Genomic DNA, 15,656 nt, shown 5'->3' on the forward strand with positions numbered 1-15,656 from the left:
TTCAGAGAAGTAGGGTTGCTAAATATTATGTTAATTCTAGTTTTAGTTTTTTGAGGAATCTGTATACTTTTTTCCATAATGGCAATAATAATTTACATTCCCACCAATAGTGTATGACTTCCCTTTTCTGTATATCCTTGCCAATGCTTATTATCTTTTTGATGATAGCCATTCTAAAAGGTATGAGGTGATATTGTAGCATGGAGCATGGTTTGGTGGTTTCTTTGTCTCATGAATTTGAAAAATGAACTCCACAGACACAAAGGGTGAGAGCAAAGTAACAGGATTTATTAGAGTAACATAAAGAAAGCAGAACTTCTGTAGGAGGAGGAATGGAAAGAGAGGGTTGCCAGTGAGTGGTATTGTCTAGGGATGTGTGTAAATCTGTAAGGTTAAGGAAGCTAGCTAGCTCTTGACCCAATCCTGGCTAAGGTGCTTCATAAGCTCTTCACATTCCCTCTGGTCCTATCAAGTTCCTCTTTATGGAGGGGGTCTGGGCATTAGGCAACATTTGTCTCACTGTCACTTACTTTTTGTGCTTACACAGGAATGGGCTTGACCTTGATGAAGCCTGGCCTTTTGTGCCTGTAGTCTCTCAGCCTGCTACACAGAAATCTGACCTTTTGAAGGGGCCCTACCTACCTATTTAATTCTTTCTCTTGCCTCACAATTGTGGTTTTCATTTGCCACTTCCCTTATCAAGAAAAATGTGGTTTTTTTTTGTTGTTGTTGGCCATTCATATGTCTGTCTTTGGTAAATGTCTGTTCAGGTCTTTAGATAAGTTATTTGATTTTTTTTCTTTTTTATTATTGGGTTTCTTATACATTTTGGATATTCACCTCTTATCAGGTGTGCAGATTACAGATGTTTTCTCCTAATCTGTAGGTTGTCTTTACTCTCTGTGAGTTAAATCCTTTGCTCTACACAAGCTTTTTAAATTTGATGTAATCCTATTTGTTTTTGTTGCCTGTGCTTTAGGGATCTTATCCAGATCAGTGACATGGAGATTTTCTCCTGTTTTCTTCTGGTAGTTTTATAGTTTCAGATCTTAAGTTTTTAATCCATTTTGTATAGTTAACAAAAAGATTATTAAGTCATTTTGGAGAATTGATTTCTATATTATTATGCAATGCCCTTTTATTTCTGATGACTTTCCTTGCTTTCAAGTTTGCTCCATCTGAGATGAATATATGTATTCCCGATTCATTTGATTAGTGTGAGTATGGCATTTTGTTATCCATTTACTTACAGGCTATATTTGTCTTTATATTTAAATCAGATTTCTTGGAGACAACATATAGTTGTACTTTTGTTTTTTGAATCACTCTAACAGGCTCTGTCTTTAAATTGAAATATTTTAACTTTTGTCCATTCAAAGTTAACATTGAGGTAGTTGATTGATATCTGCTATATTTGCCACTATTTTCTATTTAATGGTTTTGTTTTCGTTCCTATTTTTTAATTCATGAATGGTGCTTGTACATATTTATGGGGTATAATGTGACATTCTAATGTATACAGTGTTTAATGATTAAATCGGGGTAATTGCATATATATCACTACAGTTATTTCATTGTGCTGGGGACATTCAAATCCAACTCAAATTCTGCTAGCTATTTTCAAACAATCCATTGCTGTAACCTTTTATTCCTATTTTCTTCTTCTACTCTTGAGGTTTTATTTTATTTTTTAAAAAATATTTTAATACCTTTATTTCACTTATTTATTTTATGTGGAGCTAAGGATCGAACCCAGGGTCTCGCACAAACAAGGCAAGCACTCTACCACTGAACCACAGTCCCAGCCCTACTCTTGAGGTTTTAATGAGCATTTTACATAATTTAATTTTCTCTTCTTTCTTTCTTACTGTATCAGCTGTACTTACTTTTTTTTTTTTTTTTTTTTTTAGTGTTGCCCTAAAACTTGCATTATACACTTTCAAATAACACTACACTTTTTCATGGATAATATGAGTACCTTATAACAACAAAATTGTTATTTTTTCTCTTATCTGTTGAATCATAACTGCCAGTAATTTCACTTACACATAAGCATATGCATGTACATAAAATATGCACATGTGCGTGAATAATCAAATATATTCTTATTAAAAAAATAAATTTTTACTTAATGTTTTCTTAATCCTCTTCTATTGCTTGTTTTTTTTTTTTAATGTAGAACCAAGTTTCTGACCTATATCATTTTCCTTCTTCTGAAGAGCACCTTTTTTTTTTTCTTGGTTATACATGGACACAATATTTTTATGTGGTGCTGAGGATCAAACCCAGTGCGTCACATGTGCAAGGCAAGCGCTGTGCCACTGAGCCACAACCCCAGCCCTGAAGAGCATCTTTTAAGATTTTTTTGTAGAGCATACTTATGAGCAATGATTTCATCAGTGTGTTTGAGAAAAAATTTTTATTATAATTATTATTTTTTTAAAATTTTTTTGAATCCACTGCAAGAGAAATTAGGAAAACTATTCTATTCACAATAGCCTCAAGAAAAAACAACACTTGGGAATCAACATAACAAAAGAGGTGAAAGATGTCTATAATGGAAACTACAACACTAAAGAAACAAATTGAAGAACACCTTAGAAGATGGAATGATCTCCCACACTCTTGTATAGGCAGAATTAATATTGTCAAAATGGCCATACTACTAAAAGTCTTATACAGATTTAATGCAATTCCTATTAAAATCTCATTGACATTCTTCACAGAACTAGAAAAAGCAGTCATGAAATTCATCTGGAAAAATAAGAGACCCAGAATAGACAAAGCAGTCCTTAGCAAGAAGAGTGAAGCAGGAGGCATCACGATACCAGACCTTAAACTATACTATAGAGTTATAGTAACAAAAACAGCATAGTATTGGCACCAAAACAGACATGTAGACCAGTAGTACAGAATAGAAGACACAGAAACAAACCCACATAAATACAGTTATCTCATACTAGACAAAGGCACCAAAAACATACCTTGGAGAAAGATAGGCTGTTCAACAAGTGGTGCTGAGAAAACTGGAAATCCGTATGTAACAAAATGAAATTAAACCTCTCTTACCCTGCACAAAAATCAAGTCAAAGCTGGGGTTGTAGCTCAGTGATAGAGAGCTTGCCTAGCATATTTGAGGCACTGGGTTCAATTCTCAGCACTGCATATAAATAAATAAAATCTATTGGCAACTAAAAAAATATTTTAAAAAATTCAACTCAAAGTGGATCAAAGATTTAGGCACTAGAACAGAGACCCTGTGCCTTATAGATGAAAAAGTAGGACCAAGTCTCCACCTTGTTGACTTAAGACCTGACTTGTTTAACCAGATTCCTAAAGAGCAAGAAGTAAAATCAAGAATCGTTAAATGGGATAGATTCAAACTAAAAAAACTTCTTCTCAGCAAAGGAAACAAACAATGAATAACATGAAGTAAAAGCCTATGGAATGGGAGAAAATCTTTAGCACATGCACCTCAGATAGAGCAGTAATCTCCAGGATATATAAAGAACTCAAAAAACTTAACACCAAAAAAAAAAAAAAAAAGAACTAGTCAATAGATGGGGTAAGGAACTGAACAGACACTTCACAGAAGAAGAAATACAATCCATCAACAAATATATGAGAAAATGCTCATGATCTCTAGTGATGAGAGAAATGCAGATCAAAACTACACTGAGATTTCATCTCACTCTAGTCAGAATGGCAATTATCAAGAATACAAGCTTTGTACAACCAGTGATATGAAAAATTGTGCTCTATATGTGCAGTATGAATTGTAATGCATTCTGCTGTCATATCTATAACAAATTAGAATAAAAAAATAGCGCCTAGTAGTTAAGTAAAAAAAAAAAAAAAGAATGCAACCAACAATAAGTCTTGAAGAAGATGTGGGGGAAAAGGTATAATCATACATTAATGGTGAGACTGCAAATTGGTAAACCACTCAGGAAAGCAGTATGGAGATTCCTCAGAAATCTTGGAATGGAACCACCATTTGACCCAGTTATCCCACTCCTTGGTTTATACCCAAAGGACTTAAAATCAGCACACTACAGGGACACAGCCACATCAATGTTTATAGCAGCTCAATTCACAATACCTAAACTATGAAACCAGCCTAGGTCCCCTTCAAGAGATGAATGGATAAAGAAAATATGGTATGTATACACAATGGAATACTACTCATCTCTAAAGAAAAATGAAATTATGGTAAATGGATGGAACTGGAGACTGTCATGCTAAGTGAAATAAGCCAAACCCCAAAAACCCAAAGGCCCATTGTTTTCTCTGATAAGTGGATGCTAATTCATAATGAGACAGGAGTAGGGAAGAATGAAGGAACTTTGGATTTTGTGGAGGGGAGTGAGGGGGGAGGAGGGGGTATAGGTATGGGAAGGATGGTGGAATGAGACAGACATTATTACCCTTTATACATGTATGATTATACCATTGGTGTGACTCTGCACCGTATTCAGCAAGAGGAATGAGAAATTGTGCTCTATTTGTGTACAGTGTGTCAAAATGTATTCTGTCATGTATAACTAAATAGAAAAAATTTTTTAAAAAAGGTTTTTTTGTTTTTTTTTTTTTTTTGTGGATGGACACAAATACCTTTATTTATTTTATGTAATGATGATTCAACCCAGAACCTCATACATGGTAGGCAAGTGCTCTGTCACTGAGCCACAACCGCAGCCCTTTTTATTATAATTATTAGTACATATTAATTGTACAAAATAACTGATTTTATTATGACATATGTGACATTACATGTTTTGATTGTATTCCCCCTCACTGTTACCCTTGAGAAAGTCTTTATTAACTCATTGAACTTTGAAGGATAATTTACCTGACTTTAGAATTCTGGTTTGATAGTTTTTTTTTTTTTCCTCTCAACACTTTAAATATTTCACTCAGTTCTCTTGTTCATATCCTTTCCAAAGGGAAATCTACTGTAAACCTTACCCTTGTTCCTCTATGGGTAAAGCGGTTATTGTTTTTTTATTTGTGTTTTAGCTCTTGTTGAAATTCTTCTTTTGTTTTTGGTTTTCTGTAATATGTATAGGTGTATTTGGTATTTGGGATAATACAACCTGTTCATTGCTTTCTGAATAATCTGTGATTAATTTGGGAATGTTCTAAGCGGTTACAACTTGAAAAATTTCATCTCCTTCTCTCTTGTTTATCCTACTAGTTCAATTATAGTTATGGTAGGACTTTTGCAATTAGCCTACAGTTCTTGATGCCCTGTTCTGATTTCATTCATTGAATTTTTTCTTTCCATTTCAGTTTGAGAAAATTCTGTTGTTCTACTGTAGGCTTACATGTTCTTTCCTTGACTTTGTTGAGTCTGTTGATGAGCCTGTCAAAGACATCCTTAATTTCTATTTTCATTTTTAGCTTTTCCTTTTGGTTTTGTTAGAGTCAATATCTGTTTGTCTTTCTCTCTACTTCTCTGCCTATATTATCATCTTTTTTTCCCCCCCTTGATTTTGTGGCAAAGGTATTCTTTTTTTTTCTTGTGGTAAGAACACAACATGTGATCTCTCCTAACAAATTTATAAACAAACAATACATTATTGTTGACTATAGGTACAATTTTGTGTAGCAGAACTCTAGATTTATTCATTTTGTTTGACAGAACTTGAGGATTCTTGAATTGTAATTGCACATTTCCCTCTTCCCAGCCTCTGATAACCATCACTCCTCTCTTTGATTTTATGAATTTGACCATGTCAGATACCTCAGCAAAGTGGACTCATGAAATATATTTGTTTCTGTGGGTACTTTATTTCACTTAGCATTATGTCCTCAGGGTTCAACCATGTTGTTACATATTGCAGAAATTTCCTTTTTGAGGCTGAGTAGTATTTCATTACGGATATAAGCCACATTTTAAAATCCATTCATCTGTTGTTCACGAGTATTTATGTTGGTGCCACATTTTGTCTATTGTGAGTAATGGTGCTATGAACATAGGAGTGTTACTGTTATGGGCCAAATTGTATTCTGAGTTCTTTAGCTATATTATTTTATTTAATCTTTAAAGCAATGTAATATGATAGTTCCATGATTAGTCCCATTTTATAGATAAATGAAGAAACTGAGACAGGAAGAAACTCAATGACTTGCCCACATTTATATATTTAGTGAGTGGTAAAACTGGAATTTAATGTATGCATTAAATTCTGGAGTCTGTGCAGTGCTGTGCTTAGTTCACTAAGCTATACTATTTACTTAATATCTTTTGATTCTAAGGAATCAAGTCCATAAAACAAATGTTGACCAGAGGAAAGTAAGAAGCAGCTTTGAGGAGGGAAGCATACCAATATAGAATACTGCTTAAAGTGTTTCTCATTGTCTAAAAAGGATCATGGGTAATTGCTAGAGAATGAAAATACTGTAGCACAATGGCAAGTGGCATTTGCCATAAATATCTATTGTGTTTTTTAAAAAAAAAATATGTACAAAATATATGCTCATTGGAGTGCCACAGTTGTTTGGAAAACCAAAAATAATAAATTACTCAACTTCTAGCACTCTTAAAGATTTAAGTATAGTTGTGAATCTCATAAAAACTTATGCATTTTTACTGCAAATATGGAATACACATTTCTGGTAATCGTTTTATATCATATTCATGTTTCTTATAAACATTTTTGACATTTCTTCAGGCCTGTCTACTAGTCATTTTGCTTGGGCATTTCACTCAGTAGCAGAAGAAGAACTGTTGAACATGTTGCCAGCAATGCAGAAAGATGATCCCACGTGGTCTGAACTAAGAGCAATGGGTGTGGGATGGTGGGTCCGGAATACCCGCATCTTACGCAAATGCATAGAAAAAGTAAGCATGTTTTGTTTTGGTATAAAAATAAATTGATTTATTTTGGATGTTTGTTTAAATGACAGTCCATATTTTCTCTGCTCTCAATTATTCCCTTTGGTTTTGAGAGCAACAGCATACTTTGAAATAGTCCTTATTTTTCAAAATGTTAATATAATTTTTAAAAATTTATATTTTAATTCCTAAAATTCTAGTTGACACATTTGTTTAGTGGTATATTTCTGACTTGTACAAAATAGTACATGTTTAGAAAAATAAAATAGTACAGAAGAGCTTGTAATAAAAGGAAGTAGTCCTGTTACCTCCCCTTTGTATCCTTCAGTATCATAAGTTACTTTTATTTGTTTGTATGTATACACATATATTCATAGCATATATTAAAAAGATTTATTTAACATTGAAATAGATAACATATTCCAGTCTAATATGTGAAGGCAATTATTTGTTGACTTACAACCTATTTCTGTGAAAGTTTGAACAATATTTTTCTTATTATAGGTAGCCAAAGCAGCCTTTTATAGAAAAAATGATCCTTTAGATGCTGCCATTTTTTACCTTGCAATGAAAAAGAAAGCTGTGATTTGGGGCTTATATAGGTAAGGAAAAGAAAAAAAAACTTCATTAGGAGTAAATGCATAAAGTAATATTTGTTATTGTTGATGTTGATTCATGTAGATTTTTAATTATTTTTGTGTTTAGGAAGATATTTCAAAGGAAAAAATCTTAGGTGTTCTCTGCAAGTGGGAGAAACCTGATCAGGTCACATTTGTTTGTTTTGGGATTTATCAGTCCAGAAATGTATTTTTTCTTATTTTAAGAACTTCTCAAGCTGCTTCTATGATACAAAAGCCAACAACTTGCATTTGGTGTGGGGAAGATGATGAATTGGTGGAGTCTGGAACAAGCATCTGCTGTCTGCCTCATTGAGTTCTCACGGGATAGTAGATCCATTAAAACTGCCTCCCTCCTTTGGGTGCTCATCTTATTCCAAGCTGAATTCATTTAGAATTTTCTCTTTCACTTCTTCACAGCAGGGGGAGATTACCATAAATAGTTCACCATTTGTTTTGGATTTTGTTCCAAGTGATTTGCATGACAACATTTGGGAGAAAACCATAATGTCAAATCCATTTCTGAGAGACTGGTCTTTCAGGATTGTTTTCAGTAGGGGAAATTTGTTAAAGAGTTTGATCACCAAAGTCATTCTTTGATGGACAAGAGGAAGAGGTTATTGATGAGGTTTAAATGCTAAAGTAGCACAGAAGTTAATATTATTTTATATAAATATAAATGCTTACATAATTATTATTTTGCCTTAATTTAATAATTTTTATATGCTGCTAATGCAATGTTCTTTGTAATTTGAAAGAAAAATTTTAAGTAATCTCAGAGATATGGATGGAAAAGTATTCTTTTTTCACTAGGTAAAGCAGATACATAGTAATTTATGAACTGGCCAATGTTTCTATCAAGTTCTAACTTTTAAGTCCTAACTTTAGAAGATTGTACGGATGTAGAAACATTATATTCCAAGATTTACCTACTTTCCTTTCCTTTATAGATCTCAAAAAGACACCAGGATGACGCAGTTTTTTGGACACAATTTCGAAGAGGAGAGGTGGCGTAAAGCAGCTTTAAAGAATGCCTTTTCTTTGCTAGGCAAACAAAGATTTGAACATTCTGCAGCATTTTTTCTTTTAGCTGGTTGCCTCAGAGATGCAATTGAGGTAATGAATAAAACTTTTTTTAAAAAATTGCATTATCATCCTTCTAAGCTCTTTATCTAGATTTTTTAAAAATATTTTTTAGATGCAGACCGACACAATACCTTTATTTTATTTATTTATTTTTGTGTGGTACTGAGGATCAAACCCAGTGCCACACACATGCCAGGCAAGCACTCTACCACTGAGCCACAACCCCAGCCCGTCTTTATATGGATCTTAAATTTTTATATTATAATTTCAGCTTTAGTAGATAACAACCCAAACCTAAGTACCTGAAGTAACTGATAATCTTTAATAGTGGCTTTAAAAATTTTGTCACTTAGATTGAATAGTATTTATACAGAATTAGGATAAACCAGCTTGCATTGGTTGGTTAGTAGGATAAATAGTTTATGTGGACTCCTAAAACATGAACAGGTAAACAAAAGATCTCTTTTCTCACTTTAAACATTTAAATGTTTATCTGACTCTGTCTTAGTTGATGAACCTTAGAAAGTTCTTCAGTGATTAGTTCTCTGTAAACCTTAAAAAATTATGAAAAGATTTGCCATTTCTGTCTCAAAGTATCCTTTGGCTCAGAGTCTCATACAGGAATCAAGACAACTTTTTAATTTGGAAATGCTGTACTCTGCTGGGGTGAATAGAGAATATACTCTTGAGAGTAAATTTATAAAATATATGACTTGCATTGACATTGTTTAGAATTATTTGCTATTTCCTCATTCAGCTAAATCTTTTTGCAAATAAGTATTTAGTAATAGCCAATAGATTTTGAAATACTAACATAATTCTTATCAAGTGGATTTGTTAAAACAGGCAATATATGTTTTGTTTCTTCTTTTCCTTCTTTGGTAATTTTGGAGATTAATAAAGCCTTGTGTTTTTCTAGTTGTTAGAAAGTTGAGTTTATCCTAAAATGAAAGGTGCCCATGCTTATTCATAAATAGTATTTCTCTTTTTAAAGGTATGTCTTGAAAAATTGAATGATATTCAGTTGGCTCTTGTAATAGCAAGACTCTATGAATCTGAATTTGATATATCTGCAACATATAAATCTATTTTACGTAAAAAGGTTTTGGGAATTGATTCTCCCATCAATGAATTCAGTTCTTTGCATATAAATATGCATTATGATCCTTTTCTACGGAGTATGGCATATTGGATTTTGGAAGATTATAGTGGTGCTTTGGAAACATTAATAAAACAACCTATCAGAGAGGATGATGGTAAGTCATACTTTTAAGAGGTTAACAATTACAAGTATTATTAGTATTTGCTGACTGTGTAGACCACTGTTGGGCACGAAGGGTAGTAGAAAACAAATTTATGGGCATTATGACTTTATGATTTACTTTGGGACATAGGATTATATGTATAGTTTTTCTTTTCAGAAAGATATGTCCTTTGAAAACCAAGAACATTGGATTTTATATTTTTATGAAATGGATTTATTGAACACAAATATATTATCAACACTTGAATATAAATACTTTTGAATGTAAAGCCAGTTTTATAATAAGTTGAATTTATGGTGTTTTGTGAATTATGGTAAAAGATGTATTCACATAAACAAAGTTTACTTAAGTGATGTGATTAGAAGGTCTTAAGCCGGTCACTATCTTGTTCATGAGATAAGTAATGTAGAGGGCCTTTTAAGTGTATCCTTTGGACCTCTACTTTGGACTTTTGTAGAAATTTTTTTTGCTAAAGCTTTCTTGGAGGCTAGTATAAAATGGAATTCTTTATGTAAATTCATATAAAATGATGGGCTTTACTTTGTGAATATTTTTCCAGGATTGAATTGTGTCTGGTAGCTGGTACAGTAGGTGACATGTCATTTGGAATACTAACTAGAAAAGCTTCTAGTTCATCACTTCCTGTGTGGCATCATTTAATCAGGAAATATCACCTTATAAACCTATGAGGAAGCCATGAGACTTAGTTGTTCAAGTCTCCTAGCCACCATTTAAGCTAAAAATTTTCTTGTTTTTTGAATTCAAAGCTTTAATGTTTATGGATGCCAGGAGATGCCTTTAAGTTCAGTCTGTGAGGTATCATTAGAAAATAAACATGTGAACAGAGGATACAGTTTGAATATAAACAAAATATACAACAATAAATAAATCATGAACTAAAGATTTTCAAACTGGCCTCTTTGTATTGAAGGGGAAAAATAATAAGTCATTTTCTTGTTCCTACATTTATACTTGTATAAATTATACACACAAACACATAGGTATGTATATATGTTTTGATGCTTTTAAAACCAGTTAACCTTGTATTCTTCTGGAAGAAAACACAAAAGATAATAGTGGCATGGGCCAGGGTGATTGGGGTAGAGGCAGAGATAAGTATTTGGATTTGGGATATTTTAAGTTTGGCTAGCCAAGAGTGGATTGGATTTAAAATGTGAAGGAATTAGAAATCAAGGCTAATTTCTGGCTTCTTAGATTGAACAGTAGGTTGAGCAGTAGATAAATAATATGAGGAAGTGTTTTCTATCAAGAAGCCTTCTCTAATAAGATGAACTTTGGACAGAGAATATCTAGGTAAAAAATAATTTGTGCCAGCTGGGCCCACTGGTGCCCACTTGTAATCCCAGCTGCTCAGGAGGCTTAGGCTTAGGATCACAAATTTGAGGCTAGCCTGGGCAACATGGTGAGACCCTTAATGACACCCTGTCTCAACAAATCAAAAGATCTGAGGAGGTTGTTCATTGATAGAGTGCTTACCTGGCATCTACAAGCTCTGGGTTTAATCCCCTATACAGCAAACAAGGAAAAAAGTGATTTGTGCATATGGCATGTTAAAATAGAATAGGTTCTGAGGCAAGATTGTATAAATCTAAGTGGAAATAGAATGTAGACCTTAGAAGTTAGATAGGAATTTAGATATTCAGGGTGAAGTTGGGACTAGATATAGAGATGTGCATATTATCAGCATATAGAAGGTATTTAAAGCCATGGGAATATGTGAGTTCAACTCAAGGAGTAAAATAAAGAGATCAAGAACTGAACCCTAAGGTGCTCATCATTGAAAGGTAGAGAAGATGAGCAGGACTAGCAAATCAGACTGAGGAGGTATGTCTAGGGCAACAGGAGAAAAAGAACTAAATGTTACCTGAAGAGGTTTGTTTTAGTGGGAAATCAGCATAACTTTTGTTTTTCTACTGTTTTTAGAACATTTTTATTACATTTGTGTTCTTGTTTATTCAATGCCATGGATTTGTGCGGTCAATTAATAAAAATTGGTGTAAAGGTCAGGTAAAGGTTCCATGGTAGAGAAAAGGGACAATGATATAAATACCCCCATTGAGATCTTAAGGAACTTTTCTTGATTCATGAAATGAATTTACTTTCAGATCAAGTAATGATGTCAGCCTGTAATCCTACAGTTTTTAATTTCTACAATTATCTGAGAACACATCCTCTTTTGCTGAGACGTCATTTTGGATCATCTGATACGTTTTCCACACACATGGGTTTAACAGGAAAAAGTGAACTGGCAGGAACAATTAATTTAAGTGAAAGAAGATTATTTTTCACTACTGCTAGTGCTCATCTAAATGCTGGCTGTCCTATGTTGGCTTTGGAAGTATTATCAAAGATGCCAAAAGTCATCAAGAAAACAAAACCTCTTTGTAGAGCATCTAGTTTTCTTGATACTAGTAAAGATTCTTCTCCATTAAAATTGAATACAAAGGAAGATAAGTCTTCAGCTGTTGATTGGTCACAATCACTGATGAATGGTTTTGAATCTTCTTCTGAGGGTTCCTCGGAGAAACAATCAAACTCCACTCTCTCTTTTGACTGGAGCCAACCAAGTGTCATGTTTCAAGATGACTCTTTAGAGTTAAAATGGGATAGTGAAAATGATGAAGAAAATGAGGATCTTCCTATTTCATTGAAAGAACTAAAACCTCTACAGAGAAAAATAGATAAAAAATTAGATGAACTAAGTAATTACACAGAATCTTTCAGCACACTAGATGAAAATGATGTGTTAAATCCATCAGAAGATATAATTGCTGTTCAATTAAAATTTAGAGCATGTTTAAAAATTCTCACAGTAGAACTTCGTACTTTATCTACTGGCTATGAAATAGATGGTGGAAAATTGCGTTACCAGCTATACCACTGGCTTGAAAAAGAGGTGATAGCTCTTCAGAGGACTTGTGACTTTTGCTCTGATGCAAAAGAACGACAGAGTGCATTTGACAACAATGGAGATGAATTCGGATTAAATGAAGATTCTGATGATTTGCATCATCAAATAAAAGTGAAACAACTGAGAGAAAATTTTCAGGAAAAAAGACAGTGGCTTTTGAAATACCAGTCACTGTTGAGAATGTTTCTTAGTTATTGCATACTTCATGGCTCCCATGGTGGGGGTCTTGCATCTGTGAGAATGGAACTGATTTTGCTTTTGCAAGAATCCCAACAGGTATGTAACTTCTAATCAGTCAAAAATAGACACCTCTGAAACAGTTTTTTTGTTGTTGTATTTTCTAGTTTTGAATACTAAAACTGTTGCTTTTCTTAATTATAGTTGCTTTAAGGAATGCTCCTTTTTTTGTAGCCCACCAAATTTTGAATTTTAGAGCTATGAATATATTGCAATTGGAGGACAATTCTCTATCGGGCTATTCATGACTTGCTTAATTCACACTCAAGAGTCTTTACATGACTATCTTGTAAGGTGATGAGCTCCTCTTTATTACAAAGGGACATCATTTCTCTTTTTTTTTTTCTTTTTTCTTTTTTTTTCAGTACCAGGGATTGAACTCAGAGTACTCGACCACTGAGCCCCATCCCCAGCTCTATTTTGTATTTTATTTAGAGACAGAGTCTCACTGAGTTGCTTAGCGCCTCATCATTGCTGAGGTTGGCTTTGAACTTGCAATCTTCCTGTCTTAGCCTCCACAGCTGCTGGGATTACAGGCATGTGCCATTGTGCCTGGCTGTTTCATCATTTTTTAAATATGATTGCTGGAATGTTGACCATCTCAAGTTCTAACTCTGTAAATTCTGTTATTATTTTAATTTTCAGTTGTTTGAAGTTTTTCAAAGAATTTCCTGAATTACCTAAATAATGAATTAAAACTAGAAATAGTTTTTTAATAGTTTTAACATTTTTTTCTTCTTTGTTTTTAAGGAAACATCAGAACCACTATTTCCTAGCCCTCCGTCAGAGCAAACCTCAGTGCCTCTCCTCTTTGCTTGTACAGCCAGTGCCAAAACAGTAGTTGCCAATCCATTATTGCACCTTAGTAATCTGACACATGATATTCTACATGCCATAATAAACTTTGATTCACCACCTCATCCTGACAGCCAAAGCAATAAAGTAAGTATGGTTGATTTTAAACTTTTAGTTCACCTATATGTGATGTTAAAAGTGAAAGATAAATGTTAATCATTTTTTAAAAAAAGAAAATTTGAACATCACACTAGATATAGCAGTTTTTTTGTTACCAAGTTTATATTGATTCTTATGAAAGAAAACTTCTGGTGCAGATCAGGCTTATTATGTTACTTGTACCCAATAGTATATTCAGTTTCTTTTAAATATATTTAAAAGAAATCAAAATGCTAGTTATTTAGTTTTAGTTAGTTTCATTATGATGAGAGCAATAGGTGCACATGTAGATATGTAATTCTTTAAGTAGTACATTTAGCCAAAATACTGATTGTTTTTGAAGGATAAAAACTTAATATTTTGGTATAAAAGTACTAATGGAAAGTAAGGCTTTTCTTTGTTAATTTTAAAGGATTACTTTTTTTGAGGATAATGGGGTGAAGTGTCTTGCCCCGTCATTCCTCTAGGTTAGCTGAATGACCTGCAGTGCTTATTGAGTTCTTACGTTTACTCCAAACTCATTAAATCAGTCTGTGAAAAATCCCATGAATATGTATATTTTTAAGACATTCCTCCAGTGATTCTAATGCATAACTAATCGTATCCTCTTATCCATCATTATTTCACTTTATTCATTGTGGATATCACACTTCATGTTTCATATTTACTCTTGAAATATGAAATCCTTTGGAATAGAGCTGATTTTGATTATCTCTGCATATTCCTTGGATTTTTTTTTTTTAACCTCATAGTCTATGATATGGTTTTTGCCCACCTCCAAGGTTATAATGTCACACCAATTTGATTTTCTTTTTGGCTGGGAATATAGCTCAGTTGGTAGAGTGCTTGCCTTGCATGCACAAAGCCCTGGGTTCAATCCCCAACACGCACGCGCGCGCACACATACTCACACACCAAAAAAAAAAAAAAAAATCTGATTTTTCTCCTTGCCTGTTAATGGACCCTCTTTAATAATTTAATTCTGATAATTTGATTTTTGTCACCTCTCTTCCTTTACTGCTTTGTAGTATAAATGCCTGTAATGCTTATTACATGTTTTGGAATTTAAGTTCCGTCAGACTGTGTTCATTTTAGCCAAACTTTACTCTTAGCAGCTAAGGAGGCTAACTAAGGTAGGAAGATTGCAAGTTCAAGGCCACCCTTGGCAACTTAGTGAGAATGTGTCTCAAAATAGAAAATATAAAGGACTGGGGATTTGGCTCACTGGTAGAGCACACTTGGGCTTGATCCCCAATATCATGCACGTGTGCACATGTGCACATGCACACATGTATACAGTTTAATTATAGCATAGCTATGTATCACTACATTATCTTTTGCTACCTTAAGTAGCTTTTGCTGCTCAAGAATGACTTTGAAACATTAATGGCTTTAAAAAGCTCTTATTTATTTTTTCTCATGGTTCTATGTGTTGGCTTGTCAGTTATTCTGGTTTGGCCCAGATAGGCTGATCTATGGACTGTTCATTCATCTAGGCAGCTGGTGAGTTGACAACTGTGGATGACCTGAAGTGGCCACATTGACATTTTTGTGGTTGGCAGGGCTGACGCAGGAATCTGAGTTTTCTGTGTCTCAGCTTCCTTCAGGCAAGTCTAGTGCATTACTCCAGGTTCTCCAGAGAAACAGAATTACAATAGTTTATGTAGGGGAGAGGAAAGAAAGAGAGACAGACACAAGTAAGAGAGTCCCAGTTTGAAGGTCTG

At 33.7% G+C, this 15,656-nt stretch overlaps 1 protein-coding gene across 2 annotated transcripts in view; it reads left to right on the forward strand.

The window, feature by feature from the left end:
- Dmxl1 (Dmx like 1) overlaps positions 1-15,656 on the forward strand; it is a 175,997-nt gene that overhangs the window by 68,179 nt on the left and 92,162 nt on the right. For both annotated transcript variants that reach the window (XM_076856669.1, XM_076856670.1), the window contains exons 20-25: positions 6,678-6,847; positions 7,346-7,443; positions 8,409-8,574; positions 9,539-9,800; positions 11,936-13,017; positions 13,729-13,920. In XM_076856669.1, the coding sequence (XP_076712784.1) occupies positions 6,678-6,847; positions 7,346-7,443; positions 8,409-8,574; positions 9,539-9,800; positions 11,936-13,017; positions 13,729-13,920 (1,970 nt within the window). The remainder of the gene's footprint in view (positions 1-6,677; positions 6,848-7,345; positions 7,444-8,408; positions 8,575-9,538; positions 9,801-11,935; positions 13,018-13,728; positions 13,921-15,656) is intronic.

The sequence above is a fragment of the Callospermophilus lateralis genome, chromosome 5, assembly GCF_048772815.1.
Source record: "Callospermophilus lateralis isolate mCalLat2 chromosome 5, mCalLat2.hap1, whole genome shotgun sequence".
NCBI classification, from domain to species: domain Eukaryota; kingdom Metazoa; phylum Chordata; class Mammalia; order Rodentia; family Sciuridae; genus Callospermophilus; species Callospermophilus lateralis.